General features: G+C 42.4%; 1 protein-coding gene across 1 annotated transcript in view; it reads right to left on the reverse strand.

Annotated features, from left to right (window-relative positions):
• The window catches only part of CASQ2 (calsequestrin 2), a 68854-nt gene extending 56078 nt beyond the window's left edge, over positions 1-12776 (reverse strand). The window contains exon 1 of the mRNA XM_513677.8: positions 12326-12776. Coding sequence (XP_513677.3) covers positions 12326-12559 — 234 coding nt within the window. The 5' untranslated portion in view covers positions 12560-12776. The remainder of the gene's footprint in view (positions 1-12325) is intronic.
• Between the last annotated feature and the right edge of the window lie 7221 nt (positions 12777-19997).

Consider the following 19997-nt stretch of genomic DNA (forward strand, 5'->3'; position numbering starts at 1 on the left):
GAGTAATTGTGTGTGTTGTATAGGTAGAAGCAGGTGAGCATGTGAGGGAGTACCTGTTGGCTCTCCTGGACACCCAGCTCATGGCAGATGGTGAGGAGAGGCCTGTCTGGCTTGGGGCACCTGGGCAGCAGGTGGGAGCTCCTGGAACTGGCACTCTGGGCACACAGAAGCGGCTCTGGCTTGCCTAGCCCATCACATTGCAAGATGCTGTACTGGCCCCTTTCCTGCATGGCTGTCCAAACAGAAACAGCTTATCTGGATAATTCTGGCCTACCACATCCAGTTTATAAAAAGGGAAGCCTTAGAGGCTTCTTTGAACAGGCTCAGTTCTTCAGGGGGCTGACTTTCTGGGAGGAACAAGTCATTTTGAATGCGCACTAAAGCTAAGCTGACAATTATGCAAAAATACTCCGCACCAACCTGTAAAGCTCAAACTGCCACAGAGTAGGGCTGCTGAGTAAAGAAAAATCTTGTGATTTGGAATCAGATTTTATTTCTTACTTTTAATTTTACTGCCTTATATCATAATAGCCCTTATAATATTTCTGCAGTGGTGACTTTCACGGTATCTCACGTCCCCATTTTAAAATTTATAACTTTGGGGGCTGGGCATGGTGGCATGTGCCTGTAATCCCAGCACTTTGGGAGGCTGAGGCAGGCAGATCACCTGAGGTCAGGAGTTCAAGACCAGCCCAGCCAACATGACGAAACCCCGTATCTACTAAAAATACAAAAATTAGCTGGGCAGGGTGGCACACGCCTGTAGTCTCAGCTACTCAGGAGGCTGAGGCAGAAGAATCGCTTGAACCCGGGAGGCAGAGGTTGCAGTGAGCCAAGATTGTGCCACCGCACTCCAGCCGGGGAGCCTGGGTGACAGAGCGAGACTCTGTCTCTAAATAAATAAATAAATAAATAAAAACGTATACCTTTGGGAGGAGGTCTACCTCAGGAATGTTATGAATAGGTGTCCTATTTGGGCTTGCGCTATACCGGGGGCTTTGGAGATAGGAGTAGTGAGAAAAGGTTCCAATAGTCTAAAAACTTCTGAATCAACAATGTATTTTCCAGTTCGTGAAACCTTTATTTCCTTATAATTCCATAGGTGAAAGGAAACATTTAACTGTAATCAACTCAATCCATGCTTTTACAACTAGCATTTCTGTTCTTCTACCGTCTCACTCCAAGGATCCCCTGTATTACCGATAAGTGCCCAGCAACCCTCCACACAGAATTCAACAGCACTTGGGATTCACAGAGAACTACGATTTAAAAGTGAGCACCTCCTGAGAGAGTATGGGCTCTATGAGAGGCTTTGTTCTCCAAGCCAAACCAAAATAAGTCTGACCTCATCCAATTTTTCAGAGTGGAGCAGGTGTGAATTTGGAGATTGCCATTTTTGGGCAGTGAACAGTTGGAAAAAAATACCTGAATCCTGTGTGTGTTGCTATTCCCTGCCCAGCGTTTCCACGCAGCTCCATCTGCAGATTCACTCAACTCCAGCAACTTCATTTTGCCTTCCTCTCTTGGGGTTTGGAAATGCAACCACCACTGGAATATTTGCCAGTGCTAAATAGGTTTAGAACAAGGGTCAGCCTTATAAAGCTTGGAGGCTTCTGCCCACGTGCATATATATTTGGGGCTAAGAATCCCATGGCTTAAAAAAAATCAATTTTACCCATATTTTGGAGGGATTAAGCAAGGGTAACAAACAGGTTCCTGTATCTGGCAAATTCAACCTCTTTACAATTGTACTCAATACTTTAAAAAATTTAACTTAATTTTAAAAAGAGATCAAGGAGAAGTATATTTTCAGTATAAGCAATTTATTTCTAATTCTTGACCTTTCCCTTCTTCCCCTCTCCATCCATCCATCCAGCAAACATTTATTAAATTCCAAGTGCCAAGCAACAGCCCATTGGCTCGCATTAGTCATTTAGGTTCAACACATAGTCTAGTTGCACAATTTAATGCAGCTCAAGTGTGAGTGAAAATCCAGAGTACAAACTAAAGACATCTGTCCCTTCATAAGTTGGCACTGCTTACAAACATGAAGCAATCCCTTTCAGCTGCTCCTTGGCATACTGGAAGGGACATGTCATTTGAAACCAAATAGGTTTGGGTTCAAACCCTGCTTCACAATCTAATGTTTTATAGCTTTGTGACTTCAGGCAATTTTTACTTAACTCTCTGGCTAATTTCTCTGTCTGTAATATTGTAAGAATTAAATAAAATAACATATGTAAAGCCCCATATTGACATGGTTTATGGTAAGTTCATAGTATGTGCTTCTCCCTTCTCCTCCTTCCTCTTCTCTTCATTCAACATTCATTTGACAAATGCTGTTGAATACCTACTGAGTCAGGCACTGGTTTAGGTGCTGGGGTATAGCAACGAGTAGAACAAAGTCCCTGCCTTTGTGAATGTCACATTCTATAGCAGGTGCTGTAGTTTGGACGTTTTTCCCTCCAAATCTCACATTAAAATTTGATCCCCAATGTTGGAGGTGGGGCCTAATGGGAGGTCTTGGGGTCATGGAGGTGAATCCCTTATGAATAGATTAATGTCCTCCGTGGGTGGGGCAGTGACTGAGTGAGTTCTCACTCTATTAGTTCCTGCTAGAGTTCCTCTGAGAGTTGGTTGTTAAAAAGAGCCTTGCACCTTTTCTCTCTCTCTCGCTTCCTCTGGTGCTGTGTGATCTCTGCACACATCAGCTCCTTTTCACCTTCTGCCATGAGTGGAAGCAGCCTGTGGCCCTAGCCAGATCCAGATACCCAATCTTCAACTTTTTCAGACATCAGAATTGTGAGCCAAATAAACCTTTTATTCTTTATAAATTACCTAGTCTTAGGTATTCTTTTATAGCAACACAAATGTACTGAAAGAAGGGGTGTCAGACAATATGCAATATGTCAGCCAAGTACTATGTAGAAAAAGCATAGAGGAGGGTAGAGAAGGTAAAACGAGTGCATGGAAAGTGTGATTTACATAGGTTGTCAGGGAGATAACTTCTTTGATAAGGTGACATTTAAGCATAGACCTAAAGGAAGTGAGTTCTTATCATCAATAAAAGAGGAACATTTCCCTAGACACTGGGGCCATTCCATCTGCATCTTTGTAAGTGCTATGATTTGGGTGTGGTTTGTCCCCATCAAAACTCATGTTGAAATTTTATTCCCAATATGGTAGTGTTCAGCGGTAGGGTCTAGTCAGAGGTGTTTGGGTTATGTGGGTGGGCCCCTTATAAACAGATGAATAGATGAATGCCCTCATTCAAGGGTAAGTGAGTTTTAATGAGAACAAATTAGTTTCTGAGGGAACAGGTTGTTTAAAAGGGTCTGACTTCCTTGGCTTCTCTCTCTTTCTTTCTCTCTCATCACATGATTTCCTTGCCCACTCCTCTATTGCTTTTGCTTTCTGCCATGAGTTGAAGCAGCACGAGGCCTTCACCAGATGCAGCTGCCAATTTTGAACTTTCCAGCCACTAGAATCATGAGCCAAGTAAACCTCTTTTTATAGATGACCCAGCCTCAGGTATTCTGTTATAGCAACACTAAGCAGACTTAGACAGTAAGTAAGATGAATATTTCATGAATAAATGAAAGAATTAATATTTCTATTCAGGTGTTCACTAGACTTAGTTTTATATTACAAAATACTCACCAGTTTTCTCTGAGAAGCTTTCCCATGGTTTCCATTAAACATCATAACATCTTAATATCCCACTTCCATCTACCTTCAGGGTTCTTAGATTTGCCATCTCTTTTGGGGAAAGGGCTAATGTGCCACAGCAACCAAATAGATGCATGTCTTCTCTTTCTGAAGGTCAATTCTGAACCCTGACCTGAGGATAGTTAGAAGGCCACCTTCTGAGTTGGTCTTTAAAAGCCAGGCAATTCAACTAGAAAGATCTCAAATAGGGTAAGACTTCTCAAGTCCCAGATCATTTCCTTCTAAGGAGGTCCAAAGGATTAGTCACTGATTGTGTGAGTGATGGGTCAGTGGGAGAACCCCGGGAGGACTGGCTGAGTCCCAAATCAGATATGAATCCCTGCACCCCTAGAACCAACTTAACATCCTAGCGACTCTCCAAATTAGAGCTATACTGACAGTTCCAACACCATTCTGAAGAATGAATAATCCAAAGGTCAAACAGGTAACAACATGATTCTGGTCATCTGGAAAACTTTCCCAACCCAATAGACTGTCGCAGTGCTTTGCAAACTTTAATGTGCCTACAAACGACACAGGGATCTCATTTAAATGCTAAGTTTGATTCTGAGATATGGCCTGAGATTCTTTGTTTTTAACAGGGTCCAAGTGATGCCATTTGCTACTGGTCTGGGGTCCGCCTTTTTATTCAGATGAGGTCTCACTATGTTGCTCAAGCTGGAGTGCAGTATCTACTCACAGGTGCAATCATAACACACTGCAGCCTCAAACTCCTGGCCTAAAGCAATCCTCTAGTCTCAGCCTCCCAAGTAGCTGGGCTGCTCTCAGCCTTGGGGTCCACATTTTAAGCATCAGGTTTCAAGTGGCCTTCAAACTTGGCTGCATCTTAACAGCACTCAGAAAGCTTTTAAAAATTGTAGCATCTGGACATCAGCCTTTACCCAGTGACCAATTAAACCAGCACCTGTGGGGATAAGACCCAGGAATCGGTATTTTTTAAAACTCCTTGTGTGGTTCTAATATGTGGCCAAAGTTGAGAACTACTACAATCGACTAAGAACACGTGTAAAAGTTCAAGTGACTAGTGAAGGAAATTCACATTGATAAGCACCCACTATACTTCAAGCACTCAATTAGTCATTCTATTAATACATAGATGAATTTCTTCAGTAGTAACTGATGTAACAAAAATAATAAAACCTGACTCTTTTATACCTTCTTATAATTTTATAAGAAATTCTTATTCACCTGTTTTCATTTAATTCTCCTAATTCATGGAGGTAGGAGCTAATGGTTGATTTTATAGATGATTTTACACATAGATTTCATAGGTCAGTGTAAAGAGGTGAATCTGTGTGACTTGCTCAGGATAGTGGGTAAATAGAAGAGAAGTTCAGGTGCTCGGCTCTCAGTTTTCCCAAGCACTGCTACCTCATCTGAGGTTGGACATAGAAAAATGGTGGTATACCAGCCTGGCCAACATGGTGAAACCCTGTCTCTACTAAAAATACAAAAATTAGCCGGGCATGATGGTGGGCACCTGTAATCCCAACAACTCAGGAGGCTGAGACAGAAGAATTGCTTGAATCCGCACCACTGCACTCCAGCCTGGGCAACAGAATAAGACTCAGTCAAAAAAAAAAAAGAAGAAGAAGAAGGAGAAGGAGAAGGAGAAGGAGAAGGAGAAGAGAAGGAGAAGGAGAAGGAGAAGGAGAAGGAGAGGGAGAGGGAGAAGTAGAAGGAGAGGGAGAGGGAGAGGGAGAAGGAGAAGGAGGAGAAGGAGAAGGAGAGGGAGAGGGAGAGGGAGAGGGAGAAGGAGAAGAAGAAGAAGAAGAAGAAGAAGAAGAAGAAGAAGAAGAAGAAGGAGAAGAAGAAGGAGAGGAGTGTTCATAAAGTGCACATGAGTCTTGTCAATGATGATGCTGGGCACATTGCAAAGCCTGAAGAGGCTACAGTCACTCTCCACTAAAGTTTACTTTTTATTGATATACAGATAGTTTGGGAGACTGAGGCCCGAAGGAAGAAGGAAGCTCAGTCTGTTAGGGGCTCTGGCAGACTGAAAGCAGAAGCATCAAGAGATCCACTAAACAGCTGCAAAACTCGAGGCCTACATTACACAGGATTATGATTCTTGATCCTGTCATACATGATGAAACCAGCATCCCTCTCCGCTACAGGGCTTAATAGATAATCTGCGCGAGTCATCCTCTAAATATTATTGGAAAGTAACCTATGTTTCAGCACGGGAAAAATGGTTTGCATTTTTAGGTAGTGGTCCTGCCATTTAATACCCAACAAAGCTTACGAGAGATCCCCTGGACAGGCACTGTGTAGATGGTAGCAGAGCATCCCAACAGCCTCTATTGGTGAGCTAAAGTGAGACCTTCTTAAGCAGGAAAAGCAGAAGAACTACACCAAGGGTACACCGGGCAGCAGCCTTAGACTTTGAACTCTAGTTGCAGCCTGTTGAAAAACTACAGGACTGGCAGGTAGACCTGGTTCAACTTCCAAGAAGATGTGGCCATTTTTGTGCCAAGACTCCAGATACCCTGCCTGAGCAAGGGACCTATTTCACCCTAAATGAATGAACCAAGCTTTACTGTTCAGAATCTGGAAAGTATTGCTTGTTCCTTATCCATACATTCAATGATACATTCATTTACTCATGCAAAGATTATTGAGTGTCTGTTAACAGCAATGAAAATTTAATAAATGAATGAATATTTCTATTCAGGGATTTACAATACTTGTTTTCATGTTCTGAAACACTCTCTAGCTGCCTGAAAAAATCCCCCATAGCTTTCCTTAATCCAATAAATGCATGTTGGTTACAGGTTAGTCTATTTAGTTGCTATTCCCCCCTCTCCACCCTGCCACCCAAAACACATATACACGGCTAACAGCATCAATTTTAACTGCAAAACATGTGAATATAAAATGAAAAGTGCCCAGAGGTCCTAAAACTGAGCTCTGAGGTCCTTGCATGTCTCCTTCCTCTTTTCCTTCTATAGACGATTTAAGTGGCCATAAAATTGTTTCTATGTAAGTGTGAAGCTCACCCAGAAAAAGCTTTTGTCCTTTTCTTGCCTTCTTTTTCAGGTTGGAATGCTGGACTCCTAGCAGTGAAGTGGTGTAGAGGAAAAGATAAAGGTCTTGGAGTTAGGGATAGGATCTGTGTCAAGGTAGAAGGGGAAGAGGAAGGAGTCGATGATTCCTCATCCCAGGCTGGGTGCTAGGCAGACAGGTAATGCCATGTATAGAGGGCTCAGGAACTCACAATGTGGAGGCCATGTTGCTCATGCCTGGCCAGCTGGGGCTCCACCTGTCACGTTGTCATGTGACCAGTGCATTTATTTAGTTGTGTTTTTGAGTCTCAAGCAGTTTCTTGATCCTTGCCCAATGTGAACTTGGCTCAGTTTGCTTTTGTTTTGCTTTGCTTTTTGCTTCCTCTATTACGAAGTTTGATTTTAATTCAGGTTGTTTTCATGAGGCTTCTAATCTAGAGGGAAAAATCCAACCCATGTCTCCATGGGGGGAAAGAGTAAGGTAGAAAGGATTAGAAGGAAACTGGAAGCACCTCTCAAAGTAGGTGAGACTGAACCATGACTGAAAATGGGGCAAGGCCTAATTTAATAAATGGCATGGATGAGGTGATTGGACATAGCTGACACAGGCTCAGCAAAGCCTTGAGAGCAGAGGGAATGCCAAACAGGAGTACATCGAGAGCGACCTGTGACCGCTGGCAACTCACTCCTCCTCTCCAGCCCCAGAGAGGAGGAGTGAATAAGCAATAAGAGGAGGAGCAAATCAAACTGGCTGTGAATAAGCAAGATGGCTGCATTTCCAGTCCCCAGTTCCCAAGGCCTGGTTTCCTCAGTTTGTCAACTGATGGGGTTAGCTGTATTGTGTTTAGAATCCTGATGAAATAGTGAGTGTGGGCTAAAAGAAGCCAGCATTTGTTAAGTATCTTCTGTGTGCCAGAGCTATGCTCTTGCTGGGCAGCCTCATTCAATCCTCACAACAGCACTGTCATCTCCACCTTGCAAACAAGGAAGCCAGGTCTATCTGATCTGGAAGCCCGTGTTAGAGCATGTCATCTCTCAAGCACTTCAACCTGAGGGAAATGGTGACATTTCTCAACTCAGGTTGAGAAATGAAGGACTTTCTCTGGCAATATTTATAGGACATGATAGGAGCAGTGGCTTGCACAGCAGTTTCAAGGAAAAAGAGGAAGCAGGAAACAAAGCAGCAAGGAGAAACTGAATTACCTGCCCATGTCCTCTGTCTCTGAGTCCTGTAATGCTAATGGAAGTTGGCCACTGTGGTGTGACTAAATTTACTATCTTGGTGGAAGCTGTAAGAGACAGCATGCAAAATTGCAACTCCCTTTATAATTTGTGTTGACACCCCAATAGAAAAATGAGAAAAGGCATAGAAAAATAATTTATGAAAGAAAAAAATACATAAATGGCAAAACAATTTTATAGAAAACTTTAGCCAGAAATCAAAGAAATGTTCATTAAAACAACAATGAAAAGCGAAGAGTTTTAAAACTCTAAAAATTGTGTCAAGATCCAAATATAGGGTAATTATTTTAAAAATATGTATGATCATACAGTGGAATACTATGCTAGTATTAACATTACTGTTTAATAATATAGAAATACAACATATGGATGTGAAAAAAAGCTGGAAACAAAACTGTATAAATGGTATAATTCCCAATTGAAAAATGTATATTTATGTATAGAAAAAAATACTGGAAAGAAATCTACCAGAACATTATCCATGTTTATTTTGGTGTGATTACTTTTATTGCCTTTTAGTTCTTTTCCACATACTCTGAAATTTCTAAATCAGTATATGCTGCTTTGTTGATGAAGAATACCCAAGCAGGAATCAGAACTGCCAGCTGTTTAAGTCAGGGTTACAGCTATGAAATGAGGGGTTCAGAGCAACCTAGATGACTCCCACAGTTCTTTTGAGCTCTAACATTTCGTTCATTCATTCAACAAGCATGTGTAGAACATCTGCATAGAACTATGGATTATACAATGACCCTTGGGCCCTCCAGAGCTGGACTCTGGCCAGATTGGAAAGCAAAGTTTGAGTTTGCTGCCTCCTGGTGTCATATTACTTGCCTTTTTCTTGCTAAGCTGTATAGACCTTATCTTCTCCCCCTTCTCCTCTTGCCCTTGTCAAGCCCTGTTCTCACGACAGAATTCAGACTCGGGGGATGTAAGTAATTGGCAACATCTCAAAGATCTACCTCTCCCAGAGGACCTTGACTAAGTAGGGACAAAAATCTTACCCTAAAGAAATGAGGCCCTCTCGGCCAAATTTTAGGAAAAAGCCAGCAGGTGGAAAAATACTTGAGAGCCATCAGAATATTTGCTGTTTTGCCAGTAAATTCCTACTCATTTCACAAACCAACTCTGGCTCTTCCTCTTTCCTCTACTCTCCCTGAGAAACTTATAAGTTGCTATGTTGTTACAGCAACCTCCCTGCACTGTAGCTCTTAGTTTGCATGTTTTCTTCCATGTTCAGCTGTGAGCCACTTGAGGGTCTCATTTTCCCCGTATCCACAGCATCTATCCCAGGGCCCCAACAAAAATTAGGTGGCAGATGCATGACTAATTGAATGGTATTTCAAGTGCCCCTCATCAGGCAGTGACCTCCTCACTCTGCGGATGGAGCTGTTTCTGGCTCTTTTCATTGACATCCCTTAGAGATGCAGACAAAATATACATGACTGGCCACAGTGCCCTTGGAGTTTCTTAGAATGGGGTGGCCCTAGTGTGAGGAGCTATGAGTTTCTAACTCCTAGAAATTCCTCAGGTGTTTCAGCCTGGGGATGGCAACTCCTCACTGGAGAGCGAAATCAACTTAATAGGTTGAGATCAATTTTTAAAATGAAATAGAAGAGAACAGGATAAAAATAGAAAAAAAATTTTAATTCCCCAAGTAATAATAATAAGTATAGTTTATATGAAATTTTTGTTTCTGGTGTGTGTGTGTGTCTGTGTGTGTCTGTATATACTGGTTCATAGTCAGTTATGATCAAAAGTGTCAGAAGCCGCCTTAAGCTGCGAGAGGGAATGGAGCTGCCTCCCCTCCAGCTATTTGCCCGTGGCTGAGACCACACTGCCTGTTGGATGGACACTGGGAACTGCCTCCTCTTTTCCCCCTACCCCCTAACAGCCACAGCCCTGGAAGCTGACAGACTATTTTTCTTAGTGCAAGTGTGGGGTCTAGAGGATTAAGAGGACAAAATAGTTGTTTTGACCATGAAGAAAGTTTAAAGGCATGTTCGCTCTTTCCACTCATGGACTTCCTGGAGCCTTTTTTTCCCTTGATGCTGCACCTGACAAGTATCTCAACAAAGGCCCACCCCTTCCTCAACCTTCACTAATGGAGCCCAGGCCTCCTCCTCAGTTTGGACTTTTGCATGAGCAGCGCCTCCAGGCCATGTACTTCTCGGCCATGCTGGTGTACAGCTGGCATCATCAGACCCGGGTCCAGAGGCTGAGCAACTCTGTTTAAGGAAGACTCTTGAAACCATCTTAAACAGGCTACCCAGAAGCCCCTTGGGTGTTTTCGCACTGATTTCAGGAGTAGTACCGTGTAGGTGTTACGTATGACTGCCTTCATCTGTAGTAGCTGTGTGACCTTGGACAACTTAGCCTCTCTGCTTCAGTTTCCCCATCTATAAAATGGAATTGGTAACTGTACCTACTTAATAGAATTATTGTAAGGATTAAACAAGCTAACACATACCAAGTGCTTAGAACAGTCCCTGCACTTAGTAAGCATTTAATAAACATTATTTGTTATTTAATCATTTCTTAAGCCTGCATGATAGTTATTATTTTTCCATATTTATAGATAAGAAAATGAAGCTCTGAGAAATTACGTAATTTGCCCTGTGTCCTGTGCCTAGTAGAGACAAAGCCAGAACTTAAATCCAGATATCCTGATTTCAAGTTCTGTGTTCTTTTTCTCCTAATGATGCCTCACTCCAGCTTTAGCAGCCTGAGGGGCATCAAATTAACTCCTGTGGTGAACTTTTCCTTATCGGTCTCTGCTGGGCCGGCATCCACTGTGAAAAGGGCACTCTTGGATCAAAGGTGTCTGGAGGGATGGTAAGCCCAGGGGAAGTTTCTGTTCATGATTTTGCATAGTCTTTGGGGACAGATATACTTGGGGGAGCTAGAGATAGATAGATCATAGATAGATAGATAGATAGATAGATAGATAGATAGATAGATAGGATGATAGAAAGATATTTCTTTTTTAAAAAAAAATTAGAATCAGAAATGAATGTCCTTGTTTGTACTGGCCACCCAAAGGCATTCTTTTGGAGTTCTAGGCTAACTGGACAGCGATGAGCATATAGGGGAGAATCCTTATGCCTTCAGTTAAGTTTTCATAACAATGTCTCTTGATAACTGAGTATGGCAGTTTGAGATGGAGATATAATGTAAGTGTTGGTTTCATGTGCTAAGCAGCAGCTAAGTTCTATGTCTCGTTCTTTTCCAGCCTGTGATTTGCTCATTTCTATAAAATAAAGTCTTAATAACTATCCCTGCTTTCTCTTTTCTTGCAACCCACAGAGAGAACTGAAATTCCACATTCAGCACCCAAGGTTGGAGATATACTTTTGATGTATTTGGGATAGTTTTGCAGGATTTTATTACAGCCAATTTTTCAATTTGAAAAAATTCAAATCCACATGGGTTTTATACGATAATCCTTTAAACTATTTCATCAACCTGAGTTCTCTGATTGTGCTGGTTAATAAACTGTAATTCTCAAATATCCTTTTCACAGGTTTGCGCCTGGGCTAGGCGTGGGGATTGATGAGGCATCTTGGTGCCCACTAGCATTCTTGGCACCCTCAGGCCCTCTTAAAGTGTAAGCCATCTTAAGCTGTCCAGGAGGAGCTGCAGGAATAGTTTCTGGGGCACTCGCAAAGGATTAGAAAATGGGCCCCAGTGCCGGGTTACAAACAGGCAGGCCATGTAATGCGGATAAAATAAGAACTGACTTCAGCTCTGCCCTAAAGTCACACCAAGAACTTTCTGAGAAAAAAAATCACATAAATGAATATGCCGCTCAGAAGATCTGCACACAACTACATTCTGTAATGCTGACTGATGCAAAACAAGAGAGAGGAAAGTCATTTAGTGATATTCTCCGTCTGACCCCCAGAGAGAGGCAAGGTCAAGTAACTCTGGTCTCTCCAGGATCATGGGGAGATTTGAGGGAGCAGAGTGGGCACACTGAATGAAATCCACAAGTAGTCCCTGGATTTCATTTCAGCCAACAGTTTTAACAATAGTTTCTACATTCTATCTGGGAAACAATGGCTGGGACAAGGGCCCTTGAAAAGTCAAGGGGGCCATAAAGACTTTACATCAGACCCATCATAGTGTAGCACGTTTGGTCCTCTTCATTTGAAGAGTTAGGACCCACCCCTCATTGTTCACACATCCCAGCTGTGTGACAAGGGCATCTGATTCACGTGAGGCCAAAATAAAGCAGACTTCAGTATATATTCTCTGCATCCTCGTTCCCATATCCCAACCCCTGGCCAAAGGCATTCCCTCGGCACCTCACTGAGGCAGCGCAGACAGCATGCCCTTTGGTTACTTACCTCAAGCACGATTTCTTTCAGTTGGAACTGTTTTTGCGCGACCTTATCTGAAGACACCGGCTCATGGTAGTAGAGGCAAAGCAAGTCATATTTCTTTAAAACCTGCTTGAAGTTCTTCTCGGAAAGACTTACCACTCGGTCCTTCCCATCATATGTGGGGAAATTAAGCCCCTCTTCTGCCCTGCAAGAGGACAGAAAATAAATCCCCACAATAAACAAGTGAGTTCTCTTCATTTGGGAAAACTTTTGTTTCTCGTTCCCAAATATGCCGTGTGCAGAAGAGAGGACAGAAGACTGTTAGAGGCCTTGTTGAGCCAAGCAGAGAGCAGACAGGCTGATTTTGTCTCTCTTCTTTGCCCTTCCTGGGGCTGAGAAGTGACTCTTCACCTCCTTGGGTCCAGCCAGCTCTGGAATCGTGGGCTCAGGACAAAGAGCAGAGGCACACACACACACACGCACGCACGCACGCACGCATGAGAGTAGAAAAACAGCCAAGCTAGGGAGGCTGGGAGGCCAAGCCCCAGATACCTTACATAGCTCTGCTCAGCCTCTGTCTCATTAGGAACTCCATTTTTAGGATGCAGTTGTTTCAGGCTAAAAATAAATCATGCAATGAATAAAAAAGTTAGATACGACACTGTAGAGGGATTCGCTGATACAGTCTGTCCTACTGGTGAAGAGGGAAGAGGCAGAAGGAAAAAGACAAGAATGTACACGCATGAAATAAGGAGGCTAGAAAGGTCAAAGAAGAGAAAGAAACTCGAGAGGGAGAGAGATAAGGGACTATGGTGCCAATAAGCAAATGGAGAGTTCAAACATACGGAATGACACTCATACATTACTGAATTGTTAAATCACCCCAGGGTGGTAACTCAGCCTGTCCCCTCACGGTGGTTGTTCATCCTCTGTTCCTCACTGCCACATGGAACAAAATGGAGCCCCGAGGTAGACTTCTTCATGTTCTACTCCTGTCTTTTTCTGCCTTCCCTCCTCTCTTCTTAAAAATCCTCTGCCAGCCACTGGGCGAGGGGTGCAGGGACACCCTGCTGAACCCAGCTGACACCAGAAGAACCTGTCCTCATTAAACTAAAATGAAACAAGGTTCACAGTTCAAATCTCTACTCTGCCTTTTAACAGCTAATGAACTTTGGAGGGTCACTTGCCCTCTCTGATTCTCAGTTCCCCTCTATGTAAAGTGGGGCTGATAATAACCATAAAGTTTCAAACACATAGATGAAAAAGCATGGCACAAAATAGGTGCTCAAAAATAGTAGCTATTATACTTACTTCTCATTGGAGCTGGTGGAACATTGGTTATATAATGGATATTTGTCTGTTTCTAATATGAATGGTTTGTGAACCCTTTCTTGTCCATTTTCTCCTTGAATCCAGTAGGCAATTGGGGCAAAAGGGATCAGGGCTCATCCTACCGCTGAGCTAACAGCAACTTGTCTGAGTTTGCAGCATTTCTAACTGCCGGAGCAAGAATCCAACCCTGCCTCAAAGCTGCTGCTCCTGGTTGTTTTGCCTCTGACTCTGGGTGATTCCCTTGCAGACACCCCTTTTCTTAAGTACCTTCTTGACCATCTCTTCCAGTCCAACCCTAGTCCAGTCATGTCTCTCCACTCTGCAAAGGCATCTAGGGCATTCATGATTCTGACCAAGTTTTTGTTCTCCTTCAGTTATAAATCAGCTTTGGAAAGACAGAGTACTCTGTCATGCACAGCTTCTGCAGGGGCTAGAAGGCAAAGAGAAGATCCGTGGCCTCTCTGAGTAAAGCAAGGCTCCCCTGCAGTCAGACGGCCTTACACTGAGAGTCAGGCTGATAAGGGGTTGTCTTGATGCTACACTCTCATGTGCAGAAAGTTGGGGCCTTGAAGAACCCATCACTAAAACCCTTGACGGTATTCCGTTCTTTCTAATGGTGTAGTCTCTAAGTTTTCAAAAGATGGAGCCAAGAATATCCATTCTAAGGTGCACTTAGCTTTCCAAATCAGTGGCAAGCATGCAAGATCTCTGCTTTCTTTAGGAAATTTAAGGGGAAAAAGATTTCCGAGTGAAACAATGTGTGTCTTGTCTTTTTGAGGTCAGCCTCCCCAGACTGTTCCCAGTTGTCTCGATCTCACTGGGTTACCTTTATTTAGAATTTGCTCCACTTTTCTTAATATGTAAGTAGGTTTTTTTTAACTGTTACTGAAAAATTGGAAGCTATTTAAAGTCAGAGTCTTTTAATTTCCTTCTGACTTATAATTGACAAAACTATAAGGGAAAAGAAATAATTTTTTAAAATTTAGTTTAGCCTTCAACTCTGGTTTACTACAAAAAGCCCGAGCTGTGGAAAGTTCCTGCCCCTAGATCATGGACTCGATTTGGGCCAGGCAGCCCAGCCCTGAGGACACGCAGCCACTGACATATGCTGTGGTGATCAGGTTTCCCCCAAGCATCCACGGTAGATATGAGGTCTACATTCATGCCCCACTCTCAGCAAAAGGTAGGTTTTCATAGTTTACATTTAACGTACCAGGCTTATTTTCTGTCTGCCTTTCATTTTCCTATTTTTGTTTTTCCTCTGTCTTATTGCTCACCAACTTTAATTTTTTTTTTTTTTGAGATGGAGTTTCGCTCTTGTCGCCCAGGCTGGAGTGCAATGGTGCGATCTCGGCTCACCACAATCTCCGCCTCCCAGGTTCAAGCCATTCTTCTGCCTCAGCCTCCCGAGTAGCTGGGATTACAGGCACGTGCCATCACGCCTGGCTAATTTTGTATTTTTATTAGATATGAGGTTTCTCCATGTTGGTCAGGCTGGTCTTGAACTCCCAATCTCGGGTGATCCGCCTGCCTTAGCCTCCCAAAGTGCTAGGATTACAGGTGTGAGCCACCGGGTCCAGCCAATTCATTTATTTTTTAAACAAAGAATGCTTCACACATTTCCGAGTCAACCTTACGTCCTGCAAATCAGCTGTTCTGTTCCAGCTTTAGCTGCGGCCCAAGCCAATGTGTCATGCACTTCTAGTTTAGGTAGTTGTGCTGAAATGTGTGCATTTTTATGTGCCATTAGTAGGTACTTTTTGTTTTGTTTTTAAACAAGAAGGGGTAGAACAAAACACACAAATCAATACAAATAAATGTTTATTGTTGTCACAATATATGCCGTAGGCCCCTTGTTTTGCTAACAATTTCCAGTCCTTCACTGTGAGTGGCCGCCAACTACAGTCCCTTAATCTAACCTAGCTCATTTACTTTGTTTATTCTTGACAGGTGGCAGAATGATTTTTCTCTCAGACCATTTTATCTACAAAGAGAAACGTATGTGCTCACGCCTCCCTTCGAAGGTCTGCAGGTCTCCATTTGGGCGCCTCTGAGGTGCCTCAGAGAGAAAGAACCGCCCCCAGAAAGGCAGGAGACCTGCGTTCCGCCTGCCTGTGTGATTAGGTCAGGAGCCCTGAGGCTCGGGCCCTAGCACTTCCAATTTGTGAAAGAGGGTTAGAGTCACCAAGCTCCTAAGGCCCCCTTTCTGGCTCTAAGATGTTAAAATCTGTTATAAGATTTTCTTTTACCAGGATAGGCCTCAGCCCAACACACAGTGTGATGAAGTCTGATGAGTGTTAGCTGCGGAGGAGGGTTTTGATGGGCGTGACTCCGGACGAGTCCAAGCTTGCCTCTTCTCCAAGGCAAAGATCGCCTACAATGTCACTGCTGCCAAAGGACCCTTCTTTGGCTAAAATACTCCACCCAGTGGACAAAACAGAAAATGGCCTATTTCTTTGCTCCCGTTCCTGGAGGGAAGCACAGCCTATTGGCCTGGTAGAAAGAGTGCAGAAATGCTCGGGTCTAGAGCCCTGTGCTCCATGAGCCTCTAGCATCCTCTGGCCACATCTAAACAAGCCTGTTAGCAACCCCAAGGCCCTCCTTTTCTCTCAACTTTAACAGGTGGTCCCTGGAGCCTTCCTGCCTCCTCTGCACCAGGAAACTCCTCAACAGAAACGAGCAGAAAGAGATCAATGCTATCCTGAAAAAGAGCCCCAAAGCTCCACCGATATGATTCCAGGTTTTGACAAATGTCACCTCCTCAAGGAGGCCCTCAGTGTAGACCAGGAGTGGACACTCACTCCCCTTACACACTATACTTCTCCTTGGAAACACTCCTCTCACGGGAGATCCTTCTCCCTCTCCCCGCTGAACCTCATTGCTTCAGGGGCAGCATCTGTTCACAGCATCCTCATAGCAAGTAGTAGTTCTCATTAAATGCTTATTAAATAAATCTGTAGCATTACTTTGTGTCCGGGCCCGGTGGCTCACGCCTGGAATCCCAGCACTTTGAGAGGTTGAGGCGGGAGGATCACCTGAGGTCAGGAGTTTGAGACCAGCCTAGCCAACATAGCGAAACCCAATCTCTACTAAAATACAAAAAGACAGGCATAATGGCACCTGCCTGTAATCCCAGCTACTCGGGAGGCTAAGGCAGGAGAATCGCTTGAGCCCGGGAGGCTGAGACTGCAGTGTGCCGAGATTGCACCACTGCACTCCAGCCTGGGCAAGAGAGTGAGACTCCATCTCAAAAAAAAAAAAAAAAAAGCCAGATATTTTAACAGCAGCAACAAGAGAAGGAGAGAGAGAGAGAGAGAGAGAGAGAGAGAGAGAAGGAAGGAAGGAAGGACAGGGGAAGGAAGGACAGGGGAAGGAAGGAAGGAAGGAAGGAAAAATTTAATTCAGTAGACAAGAACAGATAAATGGAAAGCTTAGGGCTACTTTGTCCTGGAACTAGGGGGGAAATACAGGGTTCTCAGGGGTAGCAGTAAAAGAACAGAAAAAAAAAGCCCTAATATGGAGGTCATATCAAAGGGTCCAAATGGAGGGTATGGTAGGCGGAATAGTGCCCCCCCATTCCCCCACCCCCCAACAGGATGTCCAGTATAATCCTCAGAACCTGTGTGTGTGTGTGTGTGTTGCCTAATATGACCAAGGAGTCTTTGCAGATGTGATTAAGTTACGGATCTTGAGATGGAGAGATTAGCCTGGATTATCCTGGTGGATGCTTGTGAAACAGAGGCAAGAGGGTCAGAGTGAGAGAAGGAGATGGAGGATGGAAGCAGAGGCTGGAATGACACAGGCCAGCAGCCAAAGCATGTAGGCAGCCTCTAAGAGGTAGAAAAGGCCAGGAGAGGATTTTCCCTGAAAGCCTCCAGGAGGAATGCAGCCCCACAACCCATTTGAGACTTTTAACCTCCATAACTATAAGATAATACATTTGTGTTGTTTTAACCGCTAAGTCTGTGATAATTTGTTACAGCAGCAATAGGGAACTAATAGAGGGTGACAGTGAAAACCGACTCCTAAAGTGACAAAAAGCTGCCTATCCTATAGCCTCAGCTGTTTTATCTGCAAAGTAACCTGTACCTTCACCTAGCCCCATTGCCTGTACCAAATAGATGAGAAAACAGCTCAGCACAGTTCAGTTGATAGGGCCATTTACATTTATGGTTCCTTTGATCCTCACTCCATGAGGGAGCTGGGACATATGTCTCTTGAGGCAAGTCACTAACACCTCTGAAGGCCTCTAAAATAATCTAGATCCACATTCTCCTACTTTTTTGACCTTTCTTTTTTATGGTAATATACCATCTCTCAATATCTCTCCTTAGGAGTTTTTTTAAAGTTGCCGTTTTTGTGTAATATATTTAAAAAGAAATGATTTTCAAATATGTCTAGGTTGACATATTATTACAGACTCTTATAAAATTCATTTTAATATCATTCTTAATAGTCATTATATACAGAATGAAGATAAATTATACTTTGCCAGTTTATAAATGATTCACTGTTTAATTTAATTAAAATAGACAACAGAAAGGTTGATTTGTTAGCAAATGTTTAAATGGCATATTGGTTTAGGAAACAAATATATATGAGAAATAAAGATTGAAGGTGTTCCTTTTTTAATTTTTTTAATTGAGAAATAATTGATATACAGGGAATTGCACATATTTAAAGTGTGACATTTGATACATTTTGGCATATGCATACATGCATGAAACTATCACCACAATCAAGATATTGAATATATCCACTGCCTACAAGTTTCTTGAGTCCTTTTATAATCCATCCTTCCCTCCTGCTCCCCCTAGTCCTTAGGCAACCTCCAATCTTTTTTGTCACTATAGATTAGTTTTTATTTTCTATAGTTTTATGTAAATGGAATCATACATTACCTATTCTCTTTTTTTTTTCTTTGATGTGGCTTCTTTCACTCAGCATACCTATTTTGATATTCAGTAATGTTGCCTATATTAATTGTCTTTCATTTTTATCACTAACTAGAATTATATTGTATCAACATATACAATTTGTTTATTCTTTCCCCATTAATGGAAATTTGTGTCATTTTTACACATAAAGCTAAAATTAAAATCTGTGATTCAATCTGGTTAATATAATGTGAATAAGTATGAATCAAAGTAGGGGTGTTTTGGCATATTCCATTGTTCTGTATTATACTGTTTCTTGAAAAGACTCCAATTCTACTGAATTGCTTTAACATGTTTGTTAAAAAGTGGTCACCCAGCCAGATGTGGTGGCTCATGCCTGTAATCTTAGCACTTTGGGAGGCTCAGGCAGTCGGATCACTCGAGGTCAGAAGTTCATGACCAGCCTGGCCGACATGGTGAAACCCCATCTCTACTAAAAATACAAAAATTAGCTGGTTATGGTGGTGCATGCCTGTAATCTCAGCTACTCCAGAGGCTGAGGCAGAAGAATCGCTTGAACCCAGGAGGCAGAGGTTGCAGTGAGCCAAGATGGCGCCGCTACACTCTAGCCTAGGGGACAAAAGCGAAATTCTGTCTCAAAAAAAAAAAAAAAAAAAAAAAGTGGTCATCCATATATATGTTGGTCTATTTCTGGGCTCTCTGTTTTGTTCCTTTTATTTATCTTTTTAAAATGTCAGTGCTATGTATTAGTTTTTATTACTGTAGCTCTGAAAGTCTTGAAATCAGGTACTGTTAGCTGTCCAACTTTCTTCTTCTTTTTCAAGTTATTTTGGCTATTCTAGGTCCCCTACATTTCCATATGAACTTTAGAATCAGTTCAACAAGTTCTAAAACAAAAATCTGTTGGGAGTTTTAGTGGGGAGAATTCATATCTTTGCAACATTGAGTCTTCTGAAACATGAACAAGATATATCTCTCTATAAATTTAAGTCTTTAATTTCTTTCAGCAATGTCTTACAGTTTTCCCTATTTAGGTACTAGATCTTTCATCAGATTTAATCTTTAAGTATTTCATATTTTGGTGCTTTAAAAAATGATAAAGTTTTAAATTTTTTATTTCAATTTGTTTGTTGATAGCAAATATAAATATAATTGATTTTTGTGTGTTGGTGTTGTATCCTGTAAACTGGCTAAATTTATTAGTTCTAGAAGCTATTTTGTAGATCCCATTGGATCTTCTTCATAGATGTTATTTCGTCTGCAGACAAAGACCTATTTATTTCTTCAGTTGAAATTTGGATGCCTTTTTTTTCTTTGGCTTGTTTTATTGCACTAACTAGAACCTCTAGTACAATATTAAACAGACGTGGTAACTGTAAACATCCTTGTCTTGTCCCTGATCTTAGGAGAAGAGTTCAGTTCACTCACTGGCAGGGTGGTAGCTACAGTTTTTGTTTGTTTGTTTT

The sequence above is a fragment of the Pan troglodytes genome, chromosome 1 (genome assembly GCF_028858775.2).
Source record: "Pan troglodytes isolate AG18354 chromosome 1, NHGRI_mPanTro3-v2.0_pri, whole genome shotgun sequence".
Taxonomy (NCBI): domain Eukaryota; kingdom Metazoa; phylum Chordata; class Mammalia; order Primates; family Hominidae; genus Pan; species Pan troglodytes.